The 22,568-nt window shown below is 40.6% G+C and overlaps 1 protein-coding gene across 1 annotated transcript in view; it reads left to right on the top strand.

Annotated features, from left to right (window-relative positions):
* CSRNP3 (cysteine and serine rich nuclear protein 3) overlaps positions 1-22,551 on the top strand; it is an 88,165-nt gene extending 65,614 nt beyond the window's left edge. Inside the window, 4 exon segments of the mRNA XM_073904922.1 lie at positions 813-1,072; positions 15,201-15,497; positions 17,556-17,873; positions 17,910-22,551. Coding sequence (XP_073761023.1) covers positions 813-1,072; positions 15,201-15,497; positions 17,556-17,873; positions 17,910-18,626 — 1,592 coding nt within the window. The 3' untranslated portion in view covers positions 18,627-22,551.
* The last annotated feature ends 17 nt before the right edge of the window (positions 22,552-22,568 follow it).

The following is a 22,568-nucleotide window of genomic DNA, read 5'->3' as shown; positions in this document are numbered from 1 at the left end:
CACTCAAATTCTGCAAGTCTGGGCTACTTTATAAAATAGAAGGACTGGGTTAGATGATGTCTAGCACGTCTTCCAACTCCAGAAAGGTCATGTTTATAATGTGTGGTTCTCTTTTCCTCAACTACAGTGTGTATCTCAAACTTCCATGATGTTCAATGCATTTTGGTGTCCCTGTAACTAATAAAGGTTCTGATGTATTTCATGACCATCTTCAACTGTCTCAGTGTATACTTGTATTAAAATCCCACTGTCTGTAATGCTATTTAAGTGTGGTTCTTATCAGATGAAAGCTTTGTTAGATTTAGGTTGTAAAAATGTCTAAATAGTGCCACTGAGCCTTTTTTGTGACTTTTTATTGCTTTTTCAAATTTTCTAAAATTCGTAAATAGACATTTTTCTATGCCAAGTGCCCTCAATATCAAAATAAGATCCAGAATATAAGAGTTTGTAGTGTGTCTTTTCTGATTAGAGTATGATGCAACTCATGTGAAAACCATAAAACCAAAACTTAAGATGTTAGGGGAAATAAAATTAAATTCTGCCACTGACTCAGAGACTACTGGCAACTTTCCTGAAAGTATGCTTAGACTGCCATTATGGAGGACTTAAAAGTCTACTCCACTACAGCTAGAAGAAAACTTAAGAAAGGAAATAGAAATCTGCGCCAGCTCTCAGATATAATATTTTTAGTGTCTCCTAGCCAAAAAGAGGTGACTGTAGATTTGATATCATCAAATAACACTTTCTAATTCTTCACCTCATCTGAAAACCACTGCCCTGGGTGTTCACTGAATTGTTCCTTTCTCTTTCAGCTTCCTCCATCCTCAAAAGAGAGAAACGACTAAGGACAAAGAATGTGCATTTTAGTTGTGTCACCGTGTACTACTTCACCAGGAGGCAAGGCTTCACGAGCGTGCCCAGTCAAGGGGGCAGCACCTTGGGCATGTCCAGCCGCCATAACAGCGTGCGCCAGTACACTCTTGGTGAATTTGCAAGAGAACAAGAGAGGCTCCACCGGGAGATGTTGAGAGAACACCTCAGGGAGGAAAAGCTGAACTCTTTAAAACTAAAGGTAAAAAAGCATTAGGAACTCACTTTTTGCAAAACCTCATATCCTTACCTTGATTTGGTTGAATTAACCATTTTCATATTTGTATTCATAGACCATACTGGACATTTTACACAACAGATGGCCTGGCTAAGTCTTTTTTTTTTTCTTTTAAGCAAAAACAGTAAAGTGTCTTCCCTGAAAGCAATGTGGAAATCTTACCTGACATCATTTATTTATTCATTCAATAAATATTTGTTATGGAGTACCACCAGGTCATAGACCCTATGCTTGGACTGCACCAACTGGTATCAAAAACAGATGTGGTCCCTTCTCTCCTGGAACTTAATTAGTAATAGGAAAGAAAAATATCAATCATGTAGACAAAATCAAATCATAGGTTCATTAAGTGCTATAAAAGGAGAGTTGCAAGGGGCTATGAAAGTATGAAACAGGGAATTGGTATAGTCCATCAAGGCAGGTTTCCTTAAGGAAGTGACGACTGAACTGAAATCTGAACAGATAACTAGGCCAAAGGGTTGGCAAGAGTGAGTTCAGGCAGCAGGAAGAGCCATAACTGCCTTGTGCTGGAGGAAGCACAGTGAGCACACAAGGGCTAGTGTAGCTGGAGCAGAGACAAAAAGAATAGGTTACTCATGAAGTAGATTATACATGAAGGAGGAAGGACGGGGCTTTGTAAATCATGTTAAGGCATTTTTTCTTTTCTCTTCTTCCTAAGTCAAAAGTCATCCAAGAATTTTGAGCATGGGGTCGAGGTGGTAGAATAATATGATCGGGTTCGTGCTATGATGCGAGAATAGTTTTGGGGTAAGGGCTGCCATGCTGGTGGGGGAGCATGCAAGGTTAGACCAGTTAAGAAGCTATCACAGTAGTCCAGGAGAGAGATGATGGGAAGTTAGATAGACCGATGGTAGGGGAGATGAAGAGAAATAGACAGAGGGAGGAGGTTAGGAAGTAAAATTAACAGTTCCTGATGACGAGCTGGATTTGAAAGGAAAGGAGGGGTATGGTCAAGAACGACTCCTAAACTTCTGGCTTACAAAACTGAACAGTTTGTGGGTAATAGTACTTTTCTCTATGAGGAGGATACGGCAAGGGATCCAGGAAGAGGAGCAGGTTAGAACTAGGATTGGAAGGGAAGGGATAGATAATGAGATTATTTTTGGACATAACTGATGTTGGGGAGGTTTTGACTTACTAAAGAGATGTCAAGGAGGTGTCCAGGCCACATTAGAGATTAAGTGGAGAGAAACATAGCTCAGAAAATGTCTTTCATCAACCAGAGACAATCTTTAAATATGTACTGATCCATCAGCCTCTCAATATATAGGAAATGCTCTCCCACTCTCCCGTCATTATCTAATGAAAAAGGAAATGTTTTTTAGGTAATCCAGGATACTTAACATAAAGAGCCTCTTATTAAATAGCTGAAACACCAATAAATACATCTGTGTTACCTGTTACTTCAGCTCCCAGTATAAAGTCAAGCAGCAGAGGTGTGCCGTGTGTTTTAAAATACCTTGTTTTTATGTATCTTGCAATTTATGTATCTGCCTTGGTCCCAACTGTATAAGAAGGCAGTTGCTTAAATTAAGCTAGGCACGACCTAGCCTAGAGCAGGTCTCATATTTCCTTTGTTGGCATTTTTGACAAATTTCACCAGAAGTCTTCTAAGATTTTTTTGATAGCTATCCACTATTATTGTTGTTTTTCATGATTGCTTTGCATATAGCTTAGCTTAATAATAATTCTTAGATTTGCTTCTGAAATCCACCCTCTGCCTTTCCAACCCACTGTAAACCAACTCTATGCCCTATTCTAAGAACAAAGTCATTCTCCAAACTCAAATATTGGCAGAACAATAGTAATGGCTGCCATTCATTAAGGGATTTTTATTTGCTAGGCATTCTGTAAACTTTATTCAATTTAATCTTAACAAAGACCCAGTGGGATAGGTAAATTATGAGACCATGTGTGCTGGAGAAAAAGAAGCACAATGATGTTAAACACTGACTCACTCAGTAGAAAACTGGTTATATTATCCTGTTACTTCCTATTCTAAAATTAATTGATTATCCCCCCTAGGCATTGGGAAAGACAATCTCTGTACCTATAGGGAGTCATACCTTTCTGGGGTTTGGTACTGTGTGCAGTGGTCTTTAACAGCTGGGAGACTATAATTCTATCTGAGAACCAAAAGATTTATTGTGGCGAACTCTGAGGTACATTATACGTGTGATGAATGTTAGGAAGAGTCACACACCTACAGGAACCTTCCATATCAGGCAGTAATATATTCTGATACTATAATTTGTATTCAGCTACTTTTATGCTTTTTCTTTCGTAAGCTGAAGAAGAAAAGAAGAGGCAAAAAAAAAAATTCTCCTATTGATTCATCTTTTTTTTTTTTTTTTATTGTGCTTAGTGTTGGAAGTTGGAGAGGCAGTCATTCGAGTGGGTGTCATGGCTTGGTTTGTCATTGATAAGTGAAAACATGCAACTTTCCCTTTTGGTGAAGATATAAACAGAAGATATTTGGATATCATTCCTCCTTTCAAATGAATACCAAGCAAAAAGATAATGGGATTCTAAGGTGATCTGATCTTAGCGTTGCTGTACTAAAAATATTTAGAAACTCAGAAACATATTACACGAACCTAATTAAAGATCATAGCAATGTGGACCAGTTTGCTAAAAAAAATCTGAGAAGACCGAATGAAGAAACAGTTGTATGTTTTAATTATAATTCCTCTAGTATATTAGCTTTTATGATTTTTAAAATATCATTGACTATACTTGTCTAAGGTTTAGCTATCCAAAATCTAAAATCAGCTATCCAAAAACATTAGCTATCCAAAAATAATCACTCGGATACGTGAAATTTCACTTTTCATGTAACATTTGTCTTGAAATATTAATATCTCCGGAGTAAGGAATAAAATAAATGTAGCTAAATTGATTCCATTATTTTGACTGGGGCAGCAGTAGGGTCGCTGGCACAGAGAGGGGTCAAAAGAGGAAAGCAAGGAGTGTTCTAAACTTCTGCACTTTGTCTTTGACTGGAGGTGGTCCTCTGTGAGTGGCTGTGAACTATCTATTGAGTAAGGAGAGAGAAGGTAGCGTCTGGCAAGACACTTTCTAAAGCCCTCCCCATGGAGACCAGATACAACACCACAGGAAACTCACTGGACGTGGAACTGAGTAGTTTCCCTTTTCCTTATTTGAGAACCAACAGCCTAGAAGTTTCTCTTTCCACTGTGCCTCCAAGTCTTCCCAGGCTGTTTCTCTAGGTTCCAAATAGAGAACCCACTTATGCAATGTCACTCCTTCTGATGGGGCCTTCCTAGTGAAAGATTAGTAAACAGAAACATACACTACCCTCTTCTTGATGTTCCCTTACAATAAATAGTTTGGAAACAAAATAAGAATAGAAATTTAGTTTCTCACTATAACATTGCTTCTTATTGAGTAATCCATCTCTTAATCAAATGATGAGTTAGATACATTGGGCAATAATCTATACAATCAGATGTGTAGAACAAGTCCAATTTCACTTGGGGGTTCAAGTGTCTTTTTTGTTGGTGGTGTTGGTGTTTGAAACATTGTCAAAAAACAATCAATAGAGAAAGCTAAATGAATAAAATGCTTGTTCCTAGAAGAAATAACTGGCTTTAGATTTCTGAATTATAGAGAATAGTCCATTTTCCCTGTCAAGCCCATTCAAACATGTCATACTCTTCACAGTAATCAAGGCAGTCATCTTAATACTATACTCTTTTCCAAATTAAGTGCTTAGATTTCATCATCTGCACCACATTGTTGAACAATTACATTAGCCTTTATTCCCATTTCACATGTATCTGTAAAATACATTAGGCAGCCATTCATGTTCCAAAGAGCATTGGCATTCCAATTGCCTCTGGGTTATATCTTACTGGATTCTACTACCTTGTTCTAGGAAATTTAATTTAGCTTTCACAGCCTTGACTGGCTCTCCTTCTCAACGTTTTTTCAACTTTGATTGTTCTCTTTCTCCTTTCTGAGATCAAGGGTCTGGCTCCACTCTGGTACCATTTCCAACTACTTCCCAGAGTTATATAGTTTTCCCAATTTTTCAGTCATGCATGTGTTCCTTGAGTGATGCTTTGTTGTTTGCTCTCTTTCTTTATAAAATAAGAGTTGCCAGGTGGTAACTCTTCCTTTAATGATCAACCTTTTAAAAATTTATATCTAAATTTTCTTCACTTGAAATCTTAACATTTATGGTCGTGCTTTATTCACTTAGTGACTCACCCATGTGACAGAATTCTCCACCTTCACCTCCAGCCCTGTTCGTTATATCCCTTCAACAGTCTTGTGATTTACCAACCTCTAGGCAAGTACCCCAAATGCTCTAGAAGATATAAAGGATTGGGGGTTTGTGGGAGATGGTTGACACAGGCTGTTATCTCAAATCTAGTTTCCAAATTTTTGTATGTGTCTTTAACTATTTCATCATACTATAGTTCTTTATTAGATGGGTCAAAGTCCGGTCATGGTATTTTTTTAACTGCATTTATCCCTACAGAACTTCTCTCTTAGCCTCTGGAGAGATTGCTCAAGAGCATAGTTAGTGCCAGTGTTTCCAGAATGTGTTCCTAAACGGAGGCCTGCTCCAACACCAAATGAAAAACTTTGATATTTGCCAAATACCTGTCATGTCATCTGTACAACCTATTTTGACAAGTACGGAAAAAATACACCTAACCATAGTGATGGAGACTGAGAGACCAGGCTTCAGCCCTGGGCAAATGCAATATATTTAAGAATATGTTCTTTCAAAATATTGCTGGTATTTTAGTTTTAATGGAACAATCAAACATATGTCATCAAATCTTTACATTCTTCCTATGCAATACATGTTGATCCTCTGGTTCAGGAGAAGTCAACTGAACTGATTCTCCTGATTAAACTATGGAATGCATCCAGTGCTGTGCTAGAGCCAGTTCACGAAAGTAGCCCACTAAAGTGTATTGTGCATATATCTTCCCAGTGGTAGCTGGAAATCAGCTATAATGAGGACTGTTTACACCATGGAACTTGACAAACACAACATATTAGAACCTCTTTTTTTTTTTTTTCCCCGAGACACCATTGTTAAATATTTACCTGCACAATGTTGGCTTCATTTGGCTTAGTAGCTACCACTAAAAGAAGCAATGTTGGTCTAAACCAGAAGGAGGATAACGGAACATGTGAAAGTTTACATGTCTTCTATGTTGATGTTATCGTCCTTTTTGGTGACTTTGGTGGTGGTATGTAAGCCACAGACACATTGTAAATTCAGGTTGCTGAAATTCTTACAGGCTGGCAAAACAAGCCAGTCTTCCTGGCTCTTTGAGGGTATAATTAAATTGGTTCCAATTTGCCACCAGCAATTAACAACTAATGAACAGAAGAGTTATACAATAAGATTTGACTGAATATCAAAAGAATATGAGTATTTTTCCTTAGTTTGCCAGAGAATTAGTGACTAGATTGTCTATCCAACTCATAGCACAAAACTATGTCCAGTACAAAGCCACTGACTGCACGTCTTTGATGACCCGGAGCACATTGCTTTTTGTGAGAGCTGATTCTACTTATCCAGTTGGAATTGTTAGAAAGTTCTTCTTTACCTTGACCAGAATGCCGCCATCTAATTCTATCTTTTGACCCTAATTCTGCCCTCTAGGCACACGGAATAAATCCTGCCCCTGTTCTCCAAACTCCAAGTGTTTGAAAGCAATGGTGATGGATATGCCAATATTTGACAAGTGGGTTATGTGGGCTCCATGTGTTTCTTTCTATAGGTTTAGACATCCTTAGTTCTTCCCATTAATCCTCCTAAGACACTTTTCACTCTGGTTACATTCCCCTGGATATAATGCTGTTTGTCAATGTCTACCACAAAATATGGTATTTGATCGGGACCTGGTACTGCAGAGAAGATCTATCCGGTATAAAGGAATGTGTTATATTATCCCCTCCCAAGTTGTGGATGCTCTATCCCTGAGTATACACTAAAGGTACAGTAGCTTTTCGGACCTTGATCATTTTGTTTGTTCATATTAAATGTAAATGTAAGTAAAAGAGCAACAACAAAAAGCAAGCAAACAAACAAAGCCCAGGTAAATCAGGTTAGCATCATCATATAAATTAAAACTTTATACATCCCCAGGCAAGAATCCTCTTTAGTGCTGGACGTGACATACATGAGCGCGATCAATAAAGTTTGTTCTTTAATTTGAATAAGCCTGATGTTGTCATCCTCAAATGTGATAAGCCCACCCCTTAGCCTTCATCCAACATATGATTTGAAAATTATATTTAACAAGACAGGGTCAAGTTCAGGATATCCTCTCAGAGTAGTGATCCTCAAGGGGAAAGGGGAACTTTCCCTTTCACCATCCCACCATGACCTCCACTGAGACTTATTGGTGTATGTGGCACACCTCTCTTCCCAGCCTCACCAATCATGTGAGAGTACTGAGTGTCCCTGTTATTAGAGACATTTTCAACTATACAAATAACTAAAAATTCATGTATCCAACCATACTCTTATTAATGAGTTCGCATTTTGCCCTTCTATGTAAAGAACATGAAAAATTTTGTCCGAGAATCACAGGACTAGATCCGTGGTTTTCTAGTTATGTTCCATGAGGTCAGGGCTCTATACCTTACTCCTGCTTTTATCTATTTTATATAGCTTGAGGTTCTGCACGGAGTCTAATTTGACAAATGGACGTTCTCGCTTTAGTGACCTCAGTGATAACTCCAGTAGTCACTGCTCTCTTTCTTCAAATATTCAGAGACCATCTGTTTAAATAATCCTTTCTAGAGTATTACCTAGAATTCGTTTTTCTTCTAAACAATTCACTCCCATTTTGATTATCTTTTGATATCTTTCCCCATAGCGCCTCACACACATTAGACTGAGCAACCATAGCTTCAAGCTTTTTTATTGCTCGAGAGTGTGAATGGCCTGGACCTGGGGTTTCTTACATAAAACAGCTGAGTACTATCTCACTGTCTCCCCACCTCTTTGTTTATATGTTAAATCCTTACTAACACATCTGTTCTCCCGTTTCTGGTTTGAAGGTTTTCTCCTTGATAGAGACTGTGGGATCAGAATAGGAGCTAAATAATTCTTTGTGTCTTTGTCTCTACCCTTCCATTTCACTTGTCTATCATTTCCTCCTCCCCGCGGCTTCTATAACTCGCACTATATTTTGTTGCCCTTACTGCACTATATCACATTTATCGCATGGTCATCTCTCCACCAGGTTGGAAGCTCTTTAGATGGCAGAACTGTCATACATCTGTAAATCCTGTCACTTGTACAATGGCTGGCAGGATAGTGATTAAGCATGCATTCATTCATTCACTCATTCATTTATTCAAAAATATTTATTAATCAATTACTGTTGGACTGCAATTAACAAAGTTCTGGGGATAACAGTGGTGAAAAAGACAGACTTGGTCTCTGTTCTCAATGGGTGCGCATTATGTTGGAAGAAATATACATGAAGCTACTCACCAAAAATAATATATTATTACAAAATTAGGCAGCATACTATGCTAATTAAATCCAGGCCAGGGTAAATAAGTTGAAAGTCGGCTGGGAAAGTTCAACAGTGAACTTGGACCAGTTTCTTCTGCTGACATCTCCATTAGAAAGTCTGCCACCACATGCTCACAGAATAGGTGCCCAGAGAAATGTCATTTGTCTTCAGCTTGCTTCCAGTTCTCTTCTGTTCTGAACTCTTGTTCTCTGTGTCTGAATCATATTTTTCATTTCTGAATGAGCTAAGTCTAAGGAAGCTTGTACTGCTCTTTTGTCTGCTACCCCATAGCACTGGGATCAGCTCTTGGAATGTGGCTGCAACCATACCCTGTTTTCCCCTTCTGTGTAGGGTTCTGCTATTGCCCTAAGAATTCTTACTCTAACCTGCTCTTAAGAGCCTGGCTTTAGCTTTGAGGTCAAATAGACCTGAGTTTGATTCTCAGTGCAGTCGCTAGCTGGACTTTGGCAAATTATCTTCTCAAGGATCCAATTTTCTCAACTATTAAAAAAATATTTCATAAGATTGTTGTACAAATTAGATGAGATAATTTATATAAAGTTAGAGCCCAGTGACTGGTTTTCAGTATATGGTGGCTTGGGTCATTCTCAGCATCATTATCATCACTATAATAAGCAGTAATCAGTATTTGTGGAATTGAATTATTTTCATATTCTGATTTCTTTCCACTGTCATTTTTACATGTGCCAATAACTCTGTAATAACCAGGAGACTTTATTACTAAGAATACCCTTTAACTGCTGAAAGGGGGTGTTTTTATTTTTGTTGGTTTTGGTCTTGTTTTTAACATTTTAGTAAATCCACATTTATGGTGGAATTCATCCCCACGTGACATGGCAAAAAAAAAAAAAAAAGGCAGGGGGTTGAATGCTGACTTTCATTTGAGCCCCCGTTGCCCTGTGCTTGACCTAACACAGTCTGAGACTCATTCCACTGATTCTGACAGTAATGTATCCCATCCTTCAAGTGTATTTAGATGGGCAAAGGTTTTACTCTATTGGGCTCATGAACTATTTGTTCATACTTATCAGTACAAATCAGACAGATTTGCAAAATTAAGATGTTTACATTCTATTTATAGAAAGTTATAGTCCTTTCAATTGTAGAATGAGTCTGGACAAGTTTACACAGTGACTCAAGAACTAAGTCTCATCTTAATTATCATTCCTGGAACAAAGCAAGCAATGGTACGTACACACACACACACACACACACACACACACACACGAGTCTTTGACCTTGATGTTCTTCCAATATAATATAAATAAATACACACACATAGGATAAATCTAAAGATAAAGATCATTTAATCAAATCCTGATTTAGGTCATTACTTATCACCTCTAAGGTGACTAAGGCAGGGGAACAGAGGAGCTACTCTCTAGAGGCCTACAATTTATTTACTTTTTGTTCTTTGCTTATGGACCAAGACAGGAAGTGATCCTGCACAAGTCCAGTGTTCTGAATAATTTGTAGGCCAATAAAACACCATGCTCTGTTCCATCTCAGACCTTTGAAACTATATTGTTGCTGAGTGTGGAACGCCTTCTGCCCCCACTTGATCATCTCACTGCTACTCCATCTTCAGAGTTTAGCTTAGATGTGGAAGTCTTCCTTCCTCACCCCACCACCAGCACCCCCAGGCGCCCTGTGTTAACTCTCAGCTAGAAAATCCCTATGAACTGGATAAAAATTACTAGATTCCTCATCTCTTTACTCCAATCCGTTGAGATCAACACCTGTATCTTGTGCTCTGACATACCTAATGCTTAAATGCAAAGTAAGCACAAAGACTATTCAATATACTTTAATATATAAAAGCAGTGTATATACGTAATATCATGGTAATTAAGAGCCCAAGCCGTGGAGTCAAATATCTAAGATTGTGACTTGGTGCCCACCGTTACTGCTTGTGATCTTGGACAAGTTATTTAGCACCCTGTGCCTCAGTTTCCTCATCGGTTAAATGAGTATAATGATAATATCTACCTAATGAGATTTTTGTGACGCTAAATGAGTTCATGCAGGTAAAGTGCTTAGAGCAGCGCCAGGCACGCAGAGTAAAAACTGCTCTTATTAATATTGTTACAGGTTTTTTTTTTAAGTTTTTATTTATTTATTTGACAGAGAGAGACACAGCGAGAGAGGGAACACAAGCAGAGGGAGGGGGAGAGGGAGAAGGAGGCTTCCCACGGAGCAGGGAGCCTGATGCGGGGCTCAATCCCAGAACCCTGGGATCATGACCTGAGCCGAAGGCGGAAGCTTAATGACTGAGCCACCCAGGCGCCCCTCTTATTAATATTGTTAATCTCATCTCATATCTCCCCCACCTCCCTTTCATCCTCACCTCCAAGCTCTCTCTCTTTTTACACACAGGTACACAGAAACAAAAGCATGTTTGAGGGCCAGCATTATTTGGTAGTTAACCACAGTGTAATTAAACCACATTTTGGCAAGTTTTTTTTTAGCTCTTGGGAAGTCAATGTTACTTTGGGGAAAGAGCACTGAACTAGAAATGGTCCACGTCCCAGACCGTCTTCTAAGGTATCTATCTCAAAAAGGAACATTCCTTTGAATGTGCTCATTACTCTGTATGCCTTTTTTTTAATAAACAGAACAGATTTTTAGATACATTGTGTTTAATTCCATGTAAGAGTTCCAGCACTGCATTGTCTACCATCAGAAACTTGGAACCTTAAGGTACAGGGAAAAGCATATTAAATAGGGGTCAGGGAATTAGGTACCATAAGCGTGCATTGGAGAGGTCACAATTAATCTGGGCCTCATTACTGCATCTGATGAACTAAAGCCTGAAAATTCAATGAATCTATTTTGAGATAGAGAAAAGACATTTAAAGGTAACACTCATGTTGACAGAGAGAAATGTTCTATATATGCAACGGAGTCTTATCCTGCCATTTGCGACAAATGGATGGACCTTGAGGGCATTATGCTAAGTGGAGTAACTCAAAGAAAGACAAATGTGGTATAAGTTCTATAAGATAGAACACGGAGAGTAAGTAGGAAAGAAATACTAAAATGAATCATGTGGAACCTAAAAAAGCAGAACTCATATAAATAGAGAGTAGAATAGTGGTTGCCAGGAGCTGGAAAGTAAGGGAAATGGGGAGATGTTGGTCAAAGGCTATAAACTTCTAGTTATAAGATGAATACGTTCTGGAGATCTCATGTCCAGCATGGTGATTGTGGCTCACAATACTGTGTTACATACTTGAAAGTTGCCAAGAGAGTACATCTGAAATGGTCCCATCACAAAAAAGAAGTGATAATTATGTGATATGATGGCAATATCAGCTAATGCTACAGTGGTATTCATTATTCAATATACAAGTGTATTAAATTGACACATACACCTTCAGCTTACACAATGTTCCAGGTCAGTTATGTTTCAATAAAGTAGGGCAGGGGGAGAGAAAGAAATGTACAGAATGACTATTCTTGTGAAAATGGGTGGTAAACAAGTCAGGAAATGTAGGTGAGGCAATCTTGAAGACTCTGGTTTCTTTGCTCCGGATCTTGAGAGCATGATGGACATGAGTTGTGCCCCGAAATAGGGAGCTCACTGACTTTTTTCCCTATTGCTCTAATATGAGAAGATGCTTTTGAAAATAATCTATATAATGCTCCAATTTTAAAGAGTATTTAAACTTGGTAGGTTTGGCCTGGGTTTTAAAGGAGCAAATGGGCACAGACCACAGGAGCAGCTAGGGAGGTAGAGAGTATCTCTCAATGGCTACCACACCAGAAACTATGAGGAAGGGGAGAAAAGGCAACTGACTAGGATGAACTCAAATATTTCCAATCTTCATTAGAAATGGCAGAGATGAGGGGTGCCTCGGTGGCTCAGTCAGTTAAGCATCTGACTCTTGATTTCGGCTCAGGTCATGATCTCAGCGTCGTGCGATCTAGCCCCCCATGGTGCTCTGTGCTCAGCAGGGAGTATGCTTGGGATTCTCTCTCTCCCTTTGCCCCTCCCCCTGCTTTCACACTCTCTCTCTCTCTCTCTCTCAAATAAAATAAATAAATAAAACTTAAAAAAAAAAAGAAATGACAAAGGTGATAGTGGGGAGGTGAGGAGAAAACCTTGCCAGATCACCTCAATGTTAACACGAGATTTTGAAATCTAGATTAGGGCCCCTGTGGGTTCCTAAATGAGATCGAAAACAGTATGTAGCTCTGTGTGAAGAGTTTTTAGATTCTTAATTGGATTTTTATCTTGAAATGACATTGTTTATTGTAATTTAAATACGTGGGAATAAGAGGCACAGATTGTATTTCTAAGAGCACTTATATTTGGAATAACCATCATCTCTATTCGAGATAGCTTTTTTTTTAATTTTTAGATGCCAATTGCTAATTCATATCCCCCTAACAATTTTCACTGATATATTAGCAACCGTTTATTTTTTAAAAAATCAGGACCTGTTGATATAAAATGGAGGGTTTTTCATTGTTTTGTGATGTTACCGGTTGCACGAGGGAGCATAAAGATAGAACACGGAGAGTAAGTAGGAAAGAAATACTAAAATGAATCATGCTCACCAGGTCCTGGGTGTTCTACGTGAGCTATGGAGTCAGACCTTGACACGGCTCACATAGACAGGCCAAGAATTAATGAAAACAAATCTAAATGCCACAAAGTGACAAGATGGGAAAGGTAATGCTTCCTATTTGTTAATGCAGCATTACCTATCACAGAGGGTTGAATATGTGCTAGCTAATTACACACTTGAATTTCCTAGGAAATCAGATCTTCATAGATAGAAAGATGCTTATACTTCTATTAGCAAATAAGAATTAACAAAAATGATAACAGCTATCAATCAAAGTAACATCCTAGTAGTGGACATCACAGAAACATGGAAACAGCGTAGCCAATATGGCATAAAGAAATGCCAACAAAGGAAATGCATTTGCAGATCCCACTGAGAAGCAAAACCCCATAAAGGGGAAGTCCCATTGTTGCAAGAACACAGGCTTAGGTCTTAATTATTCAAAAAATATAATTTAGTGGCATTTGAAAATGCAGTTCAGAGGCCCTCTGTAATATATATTAATATACACTTGCTACTGTATTATTTCCTCTTCTTGAGGGTAAAGACCAGTCTTCTACTTGTTTTCCAATGTATTCAGAGTTTTCCAGTTTGTGGTTTTTGGTCAATAATAAATATTTTTATCTGAATGTTGGACTTTCTCCTATGAAGATCAAAGGATGATGTCTGATGTCTGAGTATTTTAACTGTGGAATAACTGAACTGTTGTTAAGATTAAAAAAAAAATTGCATGGGGGCGCCTGGGTGGCTCAGTCAGTTAAGTGTCTGCCTTCGACTCAGGTCATGATCTCGGGGTCCTGGGACCAAGCCCCACGTGGGGCTCCCGGCTCAGTGGGGAGTCTGCTTCTAGCTCTGCCTCTGCCTCTGTCCACCCCCATCAAATAAATAAATTTTTAAAAGTGGCATGGTAATAATTACAAGTAATGAAGTTTATGAAGTAAAAAATTTAAAAATTAAAGAATCAAAATAGCTTCTATATTTAGAGTAAGCCCTTATGGCGTTTCTACATTTATTCCTGTGCCACTTCTCAGGATATGTTTCTCGCTCATATTCAGAGAAAATGTCTCTTTCTAAGTGCTTTTTTATGAAGGAAACATAATATGTGCTGGCCTAACAGTAAGAAGTGAAACACTGATTCAGGGTTTCCTGATGGATGAAATTAATTTAGAAAAGAAATATAAATAGAAGCAGACAGAATAGTTATGAGTAGATGAGCCATAGCTGTCCACATGAGCTATGACGCAGAAGCTATTGCTTTGGGCACAGGTTCCCGGGAAGTCCTTTGAGGGCTGAGTTTATTGTTTCGGGTGCCCGTTGGTGAGAGCCTGCCGGCACTGCTCTTTGCTCCGTGTCTTTCTGATAGCGCACTGACCTGACTGATTACTTCATATCCAGCCCTCATTCTTGGAATGTCCTGTAGGGTAACCGTGTTTGTAATCCCAATAGCACAGTGCAGCACGATGTTATTTCCTCGTTCACGGTTTTGCTGGCGCCCCAAAAGACAGAGTGGTTATTTCAAGGACATGTTTGCTGATTTAGGTGGCAGTGGCTTCCACTGAGATGCTATCACCTCTGAACAAGGACACATTTATTCCACCAGCAGGGCTGCCCATCGCGAACTGAGTCTAAAGATAGCTTTCCCTAATGGTCATCTGTAACCTTTGGCCTTTTTCACATCGCACTGGCTAAAAACTCTAACTCCTTACATTAGGAGGTTCAGAGTTCCAATTAAGTCTTCTGTTACCAGTGCATTTAAAAGCCTATCATTTTGACGCCTTCCTTTTTCTTTCCTGTGACTTCTCCAAAGAGAAAAATAAAAGGAAATAAGATGACCCACAAACACTCTGGATTATGGGGACATGATGTTTTATAATAGTTTTATTCTACCACGGGTAAAAGTAGGGATCTGAGACCCTGCCGATGCTAAGTGTATTTGCTGCTTCGTGTTTCCAGATGACCAAGAATGGCACAGTGGAATCTGAAGAAGCTAGCACTCTTACCGTGGATGACATTTCTGATGATGATATTGATTTAGACAACACAGAGGTAGACGAGTACTTCTTTCTACAACCCCTGCCGACGAAAAAAAGGAGAGCACTGCTGCGGGCCTCGGGGGTGAAAAAGATTGATGTGGAAGAAAAGCACGAACTGCGTGCCATCCGCCTGTCGAGAGAGGACTGTGGCTGCGACTGCCGAGTATTCTGTGATCCAGAAACTTGTACCTGCAGCCTGGCAGGCATTAAGTGTCAGGTAAGGATCTAGATTTCACGGACTCCCAAGAGGAGACCTCATACCCCCCACCCCCCACCCCCACGTGACAGAGAAAGAAGTTGCTCCCGTATAGGAAGAAATTTTGCAGCAAGGCACGACCTACGGCTCAAGAAGAGAGAAATACTAAGTCAGGGACATTTCTGGGTGTACATAATATGCTGATACAAATAAGATACGATGTGAGAGGCAACCCAAGCTGTAGCTTAGTCCATCAGAATTATTTCCTCTTGGATTCATTTATTGTAACAGCGTATTGTGGGTTTTTACAAGCACTCAGAGAGATCGCGACATCTCTGACATAGGAGTTTGTGTTCCCGGATCCATCGACCGGGTACGAAGCGACGATAGGTGAGTGATGGCACACACTGGTGGGAAAATAACAAGACTGGGACTTAAGAAAATGGAGTTCTACTCCTGGCTCTGCTTTCCACCAGCTGTGTGAAATTGGCAAGTCAGGTAAGCTTTCTGGGCTCAGTTTCCTTATCTCAAAAATGAGAGGGCTGTCCTGAACCGGCAGTTGGCAAACTGTGGTTCACGGGACAAATCTGGCTGCCACCCGTTTCTGTAAATAACATCTGAGCGAAGCCCAGCCATTTTGCATCTCCTTGTTTGTCTGTTTTGGTGTCGTCTGTGACCACTGTCAGTGCTTTTACAGCGGCAGTGGGTAGTTGCCAGGGACACTGTAGGCCCACAAAACCTAAAATATTTCTTCTCTGGCCCTTTACCAAAAAAAAAAAAAAAAAAAGGAAGAGTTTACCAACCCAGGGACTAGACGATCCTCAAGTCCCCGTACGTCTGTATGATTTATGCTCCATGATTGGCTAGGTGTCATTATTTTATGAGGAAACTTGCCTTTTTTGATAAGGACAGCCACTCAGGCAGGCAAAAAAAAAGAGGCTAGTTCTCATCCGCTAAACAGTTGCTTAAAGTGGATTAACAGAAAAGGGATTCATGAGTAAGAAAACAGTTATAGACTCTGGCTCTGCCCCCTGCCATTACTTTTTACTGAAACCAGGATGACTGTGCTGAGTGTGCCTTCTCCTCTGTGACAGAGGACATTCCCTGCGCCTGGATAAGGTGGCAGGCGGGGCTGGTTCTTTCTGGGGGCCCGTGCTCTGGTCTGCATACAGCTTAATTGGTAGCAATTTAGCAAAGGTCTTGGGAGGGCCCTTGGATTACCGAGAATTCCACCTATGATCACCTGAGCAACGAGTTCAGTCCCGCCACGCTAGGTGAACCCAAACACCAAACACTCTGCCAACAGAGCCCAGTCGCTCTAATTCTGGGATGTCAGTGACATGAGCCTCCCTTTCCCTCAAGAAGCTTATAGCCTCCTCGAGTGGGGAGGGGCAGCCGAGAGCCAGGACCTAAATGCATGGGTCCACCAGCCAGAGTCATAAGTGGGCACAACGGTCCCAGCCCTGCAGGACACCGTGGACCAGGGATCCAAACAAATGGAAGGAAAACCAAGGAGAACGAACTATCAGGCTACATGAGACTAAGTGGTGTCAATCTGGCCATGTCGGGCAGAAAAGTTCATTTTATAATAAGCCCAGAAGAGGGGGATGGCTAGTATGGAAAATGTCCTCTAGATTAAAAATAGCAGGTAGGGATGGGGGCAGTAAATTTGTGTCGTTTAACATTGGGCATGTGAGGCCGCGTGCTGCGGAAGTGAAGGGAGCCTGGGGAAAGGAGAGACTTTGAAAATACAGGAGCAAAAGTAATAGGCTGGGGAGAAGGGGGGGGAGGGGAGAACGGGGAGAGAAGAAAGCACAGAGAGGGGGGTCTGTGAACTAAAACGCCACACTTACAGCCATGACTCATTTTTATTTTGAATACAGGTTTTAAGCCCAGGCTGACGCTTAAGACATTTGCCGTCTTCACTTGCCCTCTTCGTTTCTTTGCAGTGTGATTATCACTGGTTCTGGCGCGAGTGGGATTAAGTGACGCCAGATTCAAAGGGGTTGCGGAGAGGTGCTGGAGTTGTCTTGGGTCTGTAAGAGTTCCACGGCGCTAATCTGTGTTCTTCCTTCCAAGGTGGATCGAATGTCTTTCCCATGCGGCTGCACTAAAGAAGGATGTAGTAACACAGCAGGTAGAATTGAATTTAATCCGATCCGTGTCCGGACTCACTTTTTGCACACGATCATGAAACTTGAACTGGAGAAAACCCGGGAGCAGCAGATCCCCACGCTGAACGGCTGCCACGGCGACATAAGCGCTCACAGTAGCTCCATGGGCCCCGTGGCGCACTCGGTGGAATATTCCATCGCGGACAATTTCGAGATTGAGACGGAGCCCCAGGCCGCCGTGCTGCACCTGCAGTCGGCCGAGGAGTTAGACTGCCAAGGGGAGGCGGAGGAGGAGGAGGAGGAGGAGGAGGAAGAGGAGGAGGAGGAGGAGGAGGAGGACGGCAGCAGCTTCTGCAGCGGGGTCACCGATTCCAGCACGCAGAGCCTGGCGCCTAGTGAGTCGGAGGAGGAGGAGGAGGAGGACGACGACGACGACGACGAGAAGGGGGACAGCTTCGTGGAAGGTTTGGGCACCCATGCGGAAGTCGTCCCGCTCCCTTCCGTCCTCTGTTACTCCGATGGCTCGGCCGTCCACGAAGGGCACGCGAAAAATGCTTCTTTTTATGCCAACTCTTCAACTCTGTATTACCAAATCGATAGCCCCCTTCCAGGAACGCCTCACCAGATCTCCGAGAGCTATTCGGAAAGAGACCCTGTGAAAACCGGTACCCTGTCGCTGGTGCCTTACACCATGACCCCGGAGCAGTTTGTGGACTATGCCCGGCACGCTGAAGAGGCCTACGGCGCCCCCCACTACCCGGCCGCCAACCCCTCCGTCATCGTTTGCTGCTCCTCCGCAGAAAGTGACAGCGGTGTGCCCTGCAATAGCTTATATTCCGAACCCAGGTCCAGTCATCCTCAAGTGGAATTTCACTCATACTTGAAAGGCCCCTCCCAGGAAGGGTTTGTCTCCGCGTTGAATGGCGACAGTCACATTTCAGAGCACCCTGCGGAGAATTCTTTGAGCCTGGCAGAAAAGAGCAGATTGCACGAAGAGTGCATCAAATCACCCGTGGTTGAGACCGTCCCCGTGTAGTAGCTCAGATCCTCCTAGGACCACCCCTTCTCTTACCGAAAGCCCTGTATTTCATTCGACTTCCTGGGCCCGTGTTTTTTTTAAACTGAGGACCAAGAACACCCGGACTTCGGCGAATTTTCCAGACTGCATTTCGTTTTCTCCTTTCTAGCTACGTGAACTGTGGCGTTGCACAAATACGGTCTCTATGAGGATTTTAAAAGATTTCAGACTGTTTTGATAGAAAAATGCTAATTTTAAAAAAGCATAGCTCACAGTTGCCTACCTGTCAAACTGTGTGAAACCTGCCAAGCTGTGTAGATCAGAGCTCCAAGTTTTGGATTATCGGGCCTGTGCAAGATTGTTAACTGAGACTGGGAAGTAATAAGATTTAGAGTCCTAATTTTCGATAAATCTGAAGATGATGGTGACTTTTTAATGTAAAAGTAATTATTGTAAGAAAAAGATTTAATCGTTCCATGTGTATTTTATTCATGGTAGTTAGAAGTCACGTTTTGATGAAAATGAACAGCAGCATGTTCTTTTAAGCTGAAGACGCATAGTTAGTACCACCGCGCATGCCCACATGGATTGCGTCTGGAATCCATTCACGTTTTTATGATCATGACTGATCAGATTTGCAAATACTTTCTTAAGGGTGAAATAGGCCTATTTTTGCTATTTTGGACAAATAAATGAGTCTATATGTGCAGGTCCTTACACAGTTTTCTCTAAAGTTAAGAGTTAGGACAATCCTCTGGTGAGGGTCTAGTCATTGCCCTCCCTCAGCTGACTCCAGAGTTGGAGGTAGAAGGAATTGCCTTTCTTTTTTAAACAGCATCATCTTGGTTCTTAGCTTGGACAGCACCTTTAAACTCTACTCCCCTACATCCAAATGCACTTTAGTGCCCCTTCATGGTACCTTGTGAGGGGTGGGGACTGAGAACTCTTTGAGATGAAAAGTTAAAAAAGAAATTTTTTTTAATTTGTAACTATTATAAAGTTCATATAATTAATATAGAGGAATCATCCAATGATACTTTATGAAGGAAAAATGACCTATTTTCCTTCGCCACTCTGAAGACCTAACTCGGTAAAAGCAGAGGAGGCAGAAGAAACCTGGAAGAGACACATCCTCAGCAAACAGCCTTTTCTACTGCGTGATCAATCCATCTCTACAAAATGAGTATATAAGGAGCTTTCCTTTTAGTGACTAGCTGATTGAAGGGGGCCTCTACCCAAATACTCAACTAGGCCTTACTTTTCTGAAGCGTTTTGATTTCTCTTGCCTGGGACAATTAGCAAAACAGTCCAGAATGCGTTGAATACTTTCTAATTACCTCATGTTCTCTTATTAAAGGGGACAGATAGAAATTAAAACATGCACTCCCCACCTTTAGATTATCTGCACTTGGTTCGTCGGAGGACTTCTAAGATCCCGTTTTCCTGTACATTAATTTAGGTACCTAACTAGTGTGTTCTACCTTCCCCTCCCAATGCAATATGACTATGCTAAGTCTGTTTCATATTTCCAACCTTCTGTTGTTACAGCATTTCACATTTTATGCCTCTTTGAAATGTGGACATGCCTTGCTCTTCAGTGACTGCATCGCTAATTTTTATGTCTTCTAGACTTAGGTGTTTAGAAATATGGATATAAATATATGGTAGATCTCAATTCTTTAAAAAATACTATTTTATTTCATTGAACTTAAAAATGTTTGATCTCAAGAAAGTCCTCCAGTGGAAAAGTTTCTGCTAAAACTTGGTTTGGGGAAAACATGTCTCCCGGGCAGCTCCTTCCTCCTTGCGGTCGGTCCCGCCCTCTCTCCCCTCCCCAGGGGGTCAGATTTATAACCATTAATGTTAACATTAAAGGAGCTTTGGGTGTGTCCTTATGGAAGTAGCAGTGAGGAGGGCAGGCATGTGACTCTTGAATGATAAGCCCTTTGGGTTAATCAGATTGGGGTTTTTGTTCAAATCTCAATAGTATGTCTCACGTTGTCTACAAAGTTACACTTTTTAGTGCTTGGTTTCCAAAACTGTTTCCCTTACCAATACAATCTAAAGAGCACAGGCCCAAAGAAAAATGACAAGAGGCTACTGTTCCTTCATTTAAGCATGTGAAAAAACCACATGGGCCCTATTTGCTGGACCATTACAAGCCCTTGAAATACTTACTCGTGAAGCAGTCAGCATATTCTTAGAACACAGGCGGTGGCGAGGGGAGAAGAGACTGGCTGGGGCCAAGTTGAAGGGTAGAATGTCAGTCCAGTTTCTGCAAGGATAGATACTTAATTTGGTTCAGCTTTGTATTTGCAAGAAGGTTGACGCCTACTTGTTTGTTTGGCTAGGTTTCTGTTTTGTAGCTTCATTTCCAAAAGGATGCTTAACCTAGAAACATGTAAACAAAAAAAAAATCAGAGGTTTTTCCCCTGTCCAATTGGAGTTGAAAGTCACTGGGCACAGAAGGATTAACCTTCCAAGCATGAATTCCATTCCAAATTTTCATACACATAACCTAACCCCTAAACATCTCCCACAAACTACATACACAGATTACCTATTAAAACACACACACACACACACACACACACACACGGACGCACACGATGTATGCTACACACGGGAGAATGACAGATTTTAGGCTATGGCCAATAATAAACACTGTATTTTTTCCCTACCTTAGGACTGGATGCCGTTTTATGATCAAAAAAGGTCTAGAAAAGAGGATAATTTATAAAGCTATAGTTTGAAAATGTCGGGTCAAAGTTGCAAATAATATTAATGATGGATTCATTTCATTGTTACTTCCTTTCCCAGAAATGCTGAGAGAGCACAGTGTTCCATCTGACTTTTTTTTTTCCGTTAATAGCCCTTCTATTCAACAAAAACTGCCCACATGCCAGGAGAGCGCTACAGTTTTTCTAAGCTTTTTAAAATGGGGATCAAGCTAGATGCAGCCAGTTGGGATACTTAAGATCTTTACACTGAGACACAATGACACCTGACCTGCAGCTGTTGTATTGCCCCCATAGTATATCTCACCAAATTTCTGTCTTTTTCTGACATGCAGCTTTTTAGTCATTGACTGCCAATGGCAAAGCTTCGTGCTTTGGTCCCTGTTGTTTTAGCACCAGCCCTGTGCTTTTTATTGGGACTTAATTCCCAGTTATAATCCAGACCAGATTGATTTGCAAATCAAGTGGCTGGAGCAGCTTGCATTTCCTTTGTCATTCTAGGTTTCCTTTGGGAGAAAGAAGTCAACGAAAGAGATTTACCTAAGTTCCCCACCGCCCATCGTTTAATCATTGATTATTAAGACATAAGTAAAACGTGTTCGACTCATGTCTTTTGTTAGCTGAATAATATAGTTACTTTTTTAAAAGTCATTCTTTTCTTTGTGATAAAACTATATTTTTCCCAGTGTACCAGCCACATATAAAATGTGAAATTAATATTATTCGAGTCATAAAATCTTCACAATCATTTATGGCCCAGCAATAACCCCCCGCAAAAAAAAAAAAAAACCTCTATGAATTATAGAAACACTCGCCACAAAATAATCAAGAAGCTAAGAGATTATAAGTGATTATGTTCTTTATATTTTTTACATTCTAACAGATGATATCCCAGCAAAATTCTGCTTTGGTTATCATTAAACAGGGAAATAGATCATGATTTATTTCCTATACATTGATATATCATTGGTTCTCTAATCAAACTTCGATATTGTACAAGTTTATAATTCTTTGGTCTTCATATTTAGAATTTACTAAGTATCAACTCTATCAACAAATATTTATAGAACACCTACTGTGCTAGAGGAAGTGTTCTAAGTGGGTAAAAAGAGGAGTGGCATGAAATAATCAAGCTTCACTGTAATTCTTTTTGTTGTTGTTCTTTTTTTTTATTATGTTATGTTAGTCACCACACAGTACCTCATTAGTACTTGATGTAGTG

The sequence above is a fragment of the Callorhinus ursinus genome, unplaced genomic scaffold, assembly GCF_003265705.2.
Source record: "Callorhinus ursinus isolate GAN/ISIS: 27379988/994484 unplaced genomic scaffold, GSC_fseal_2.0 scaffold2, whole genome shotgun sequence".
Taxonomy (NCBI): Eukaryota; Metazoa; Chordata; class Mammalia; order Carnivora; family Otariidae; genus Callorhinus; species Callorhinus ursinus.
This window is presented reverse-complemented; position numbering and strand designations above follow the sequence as displayed.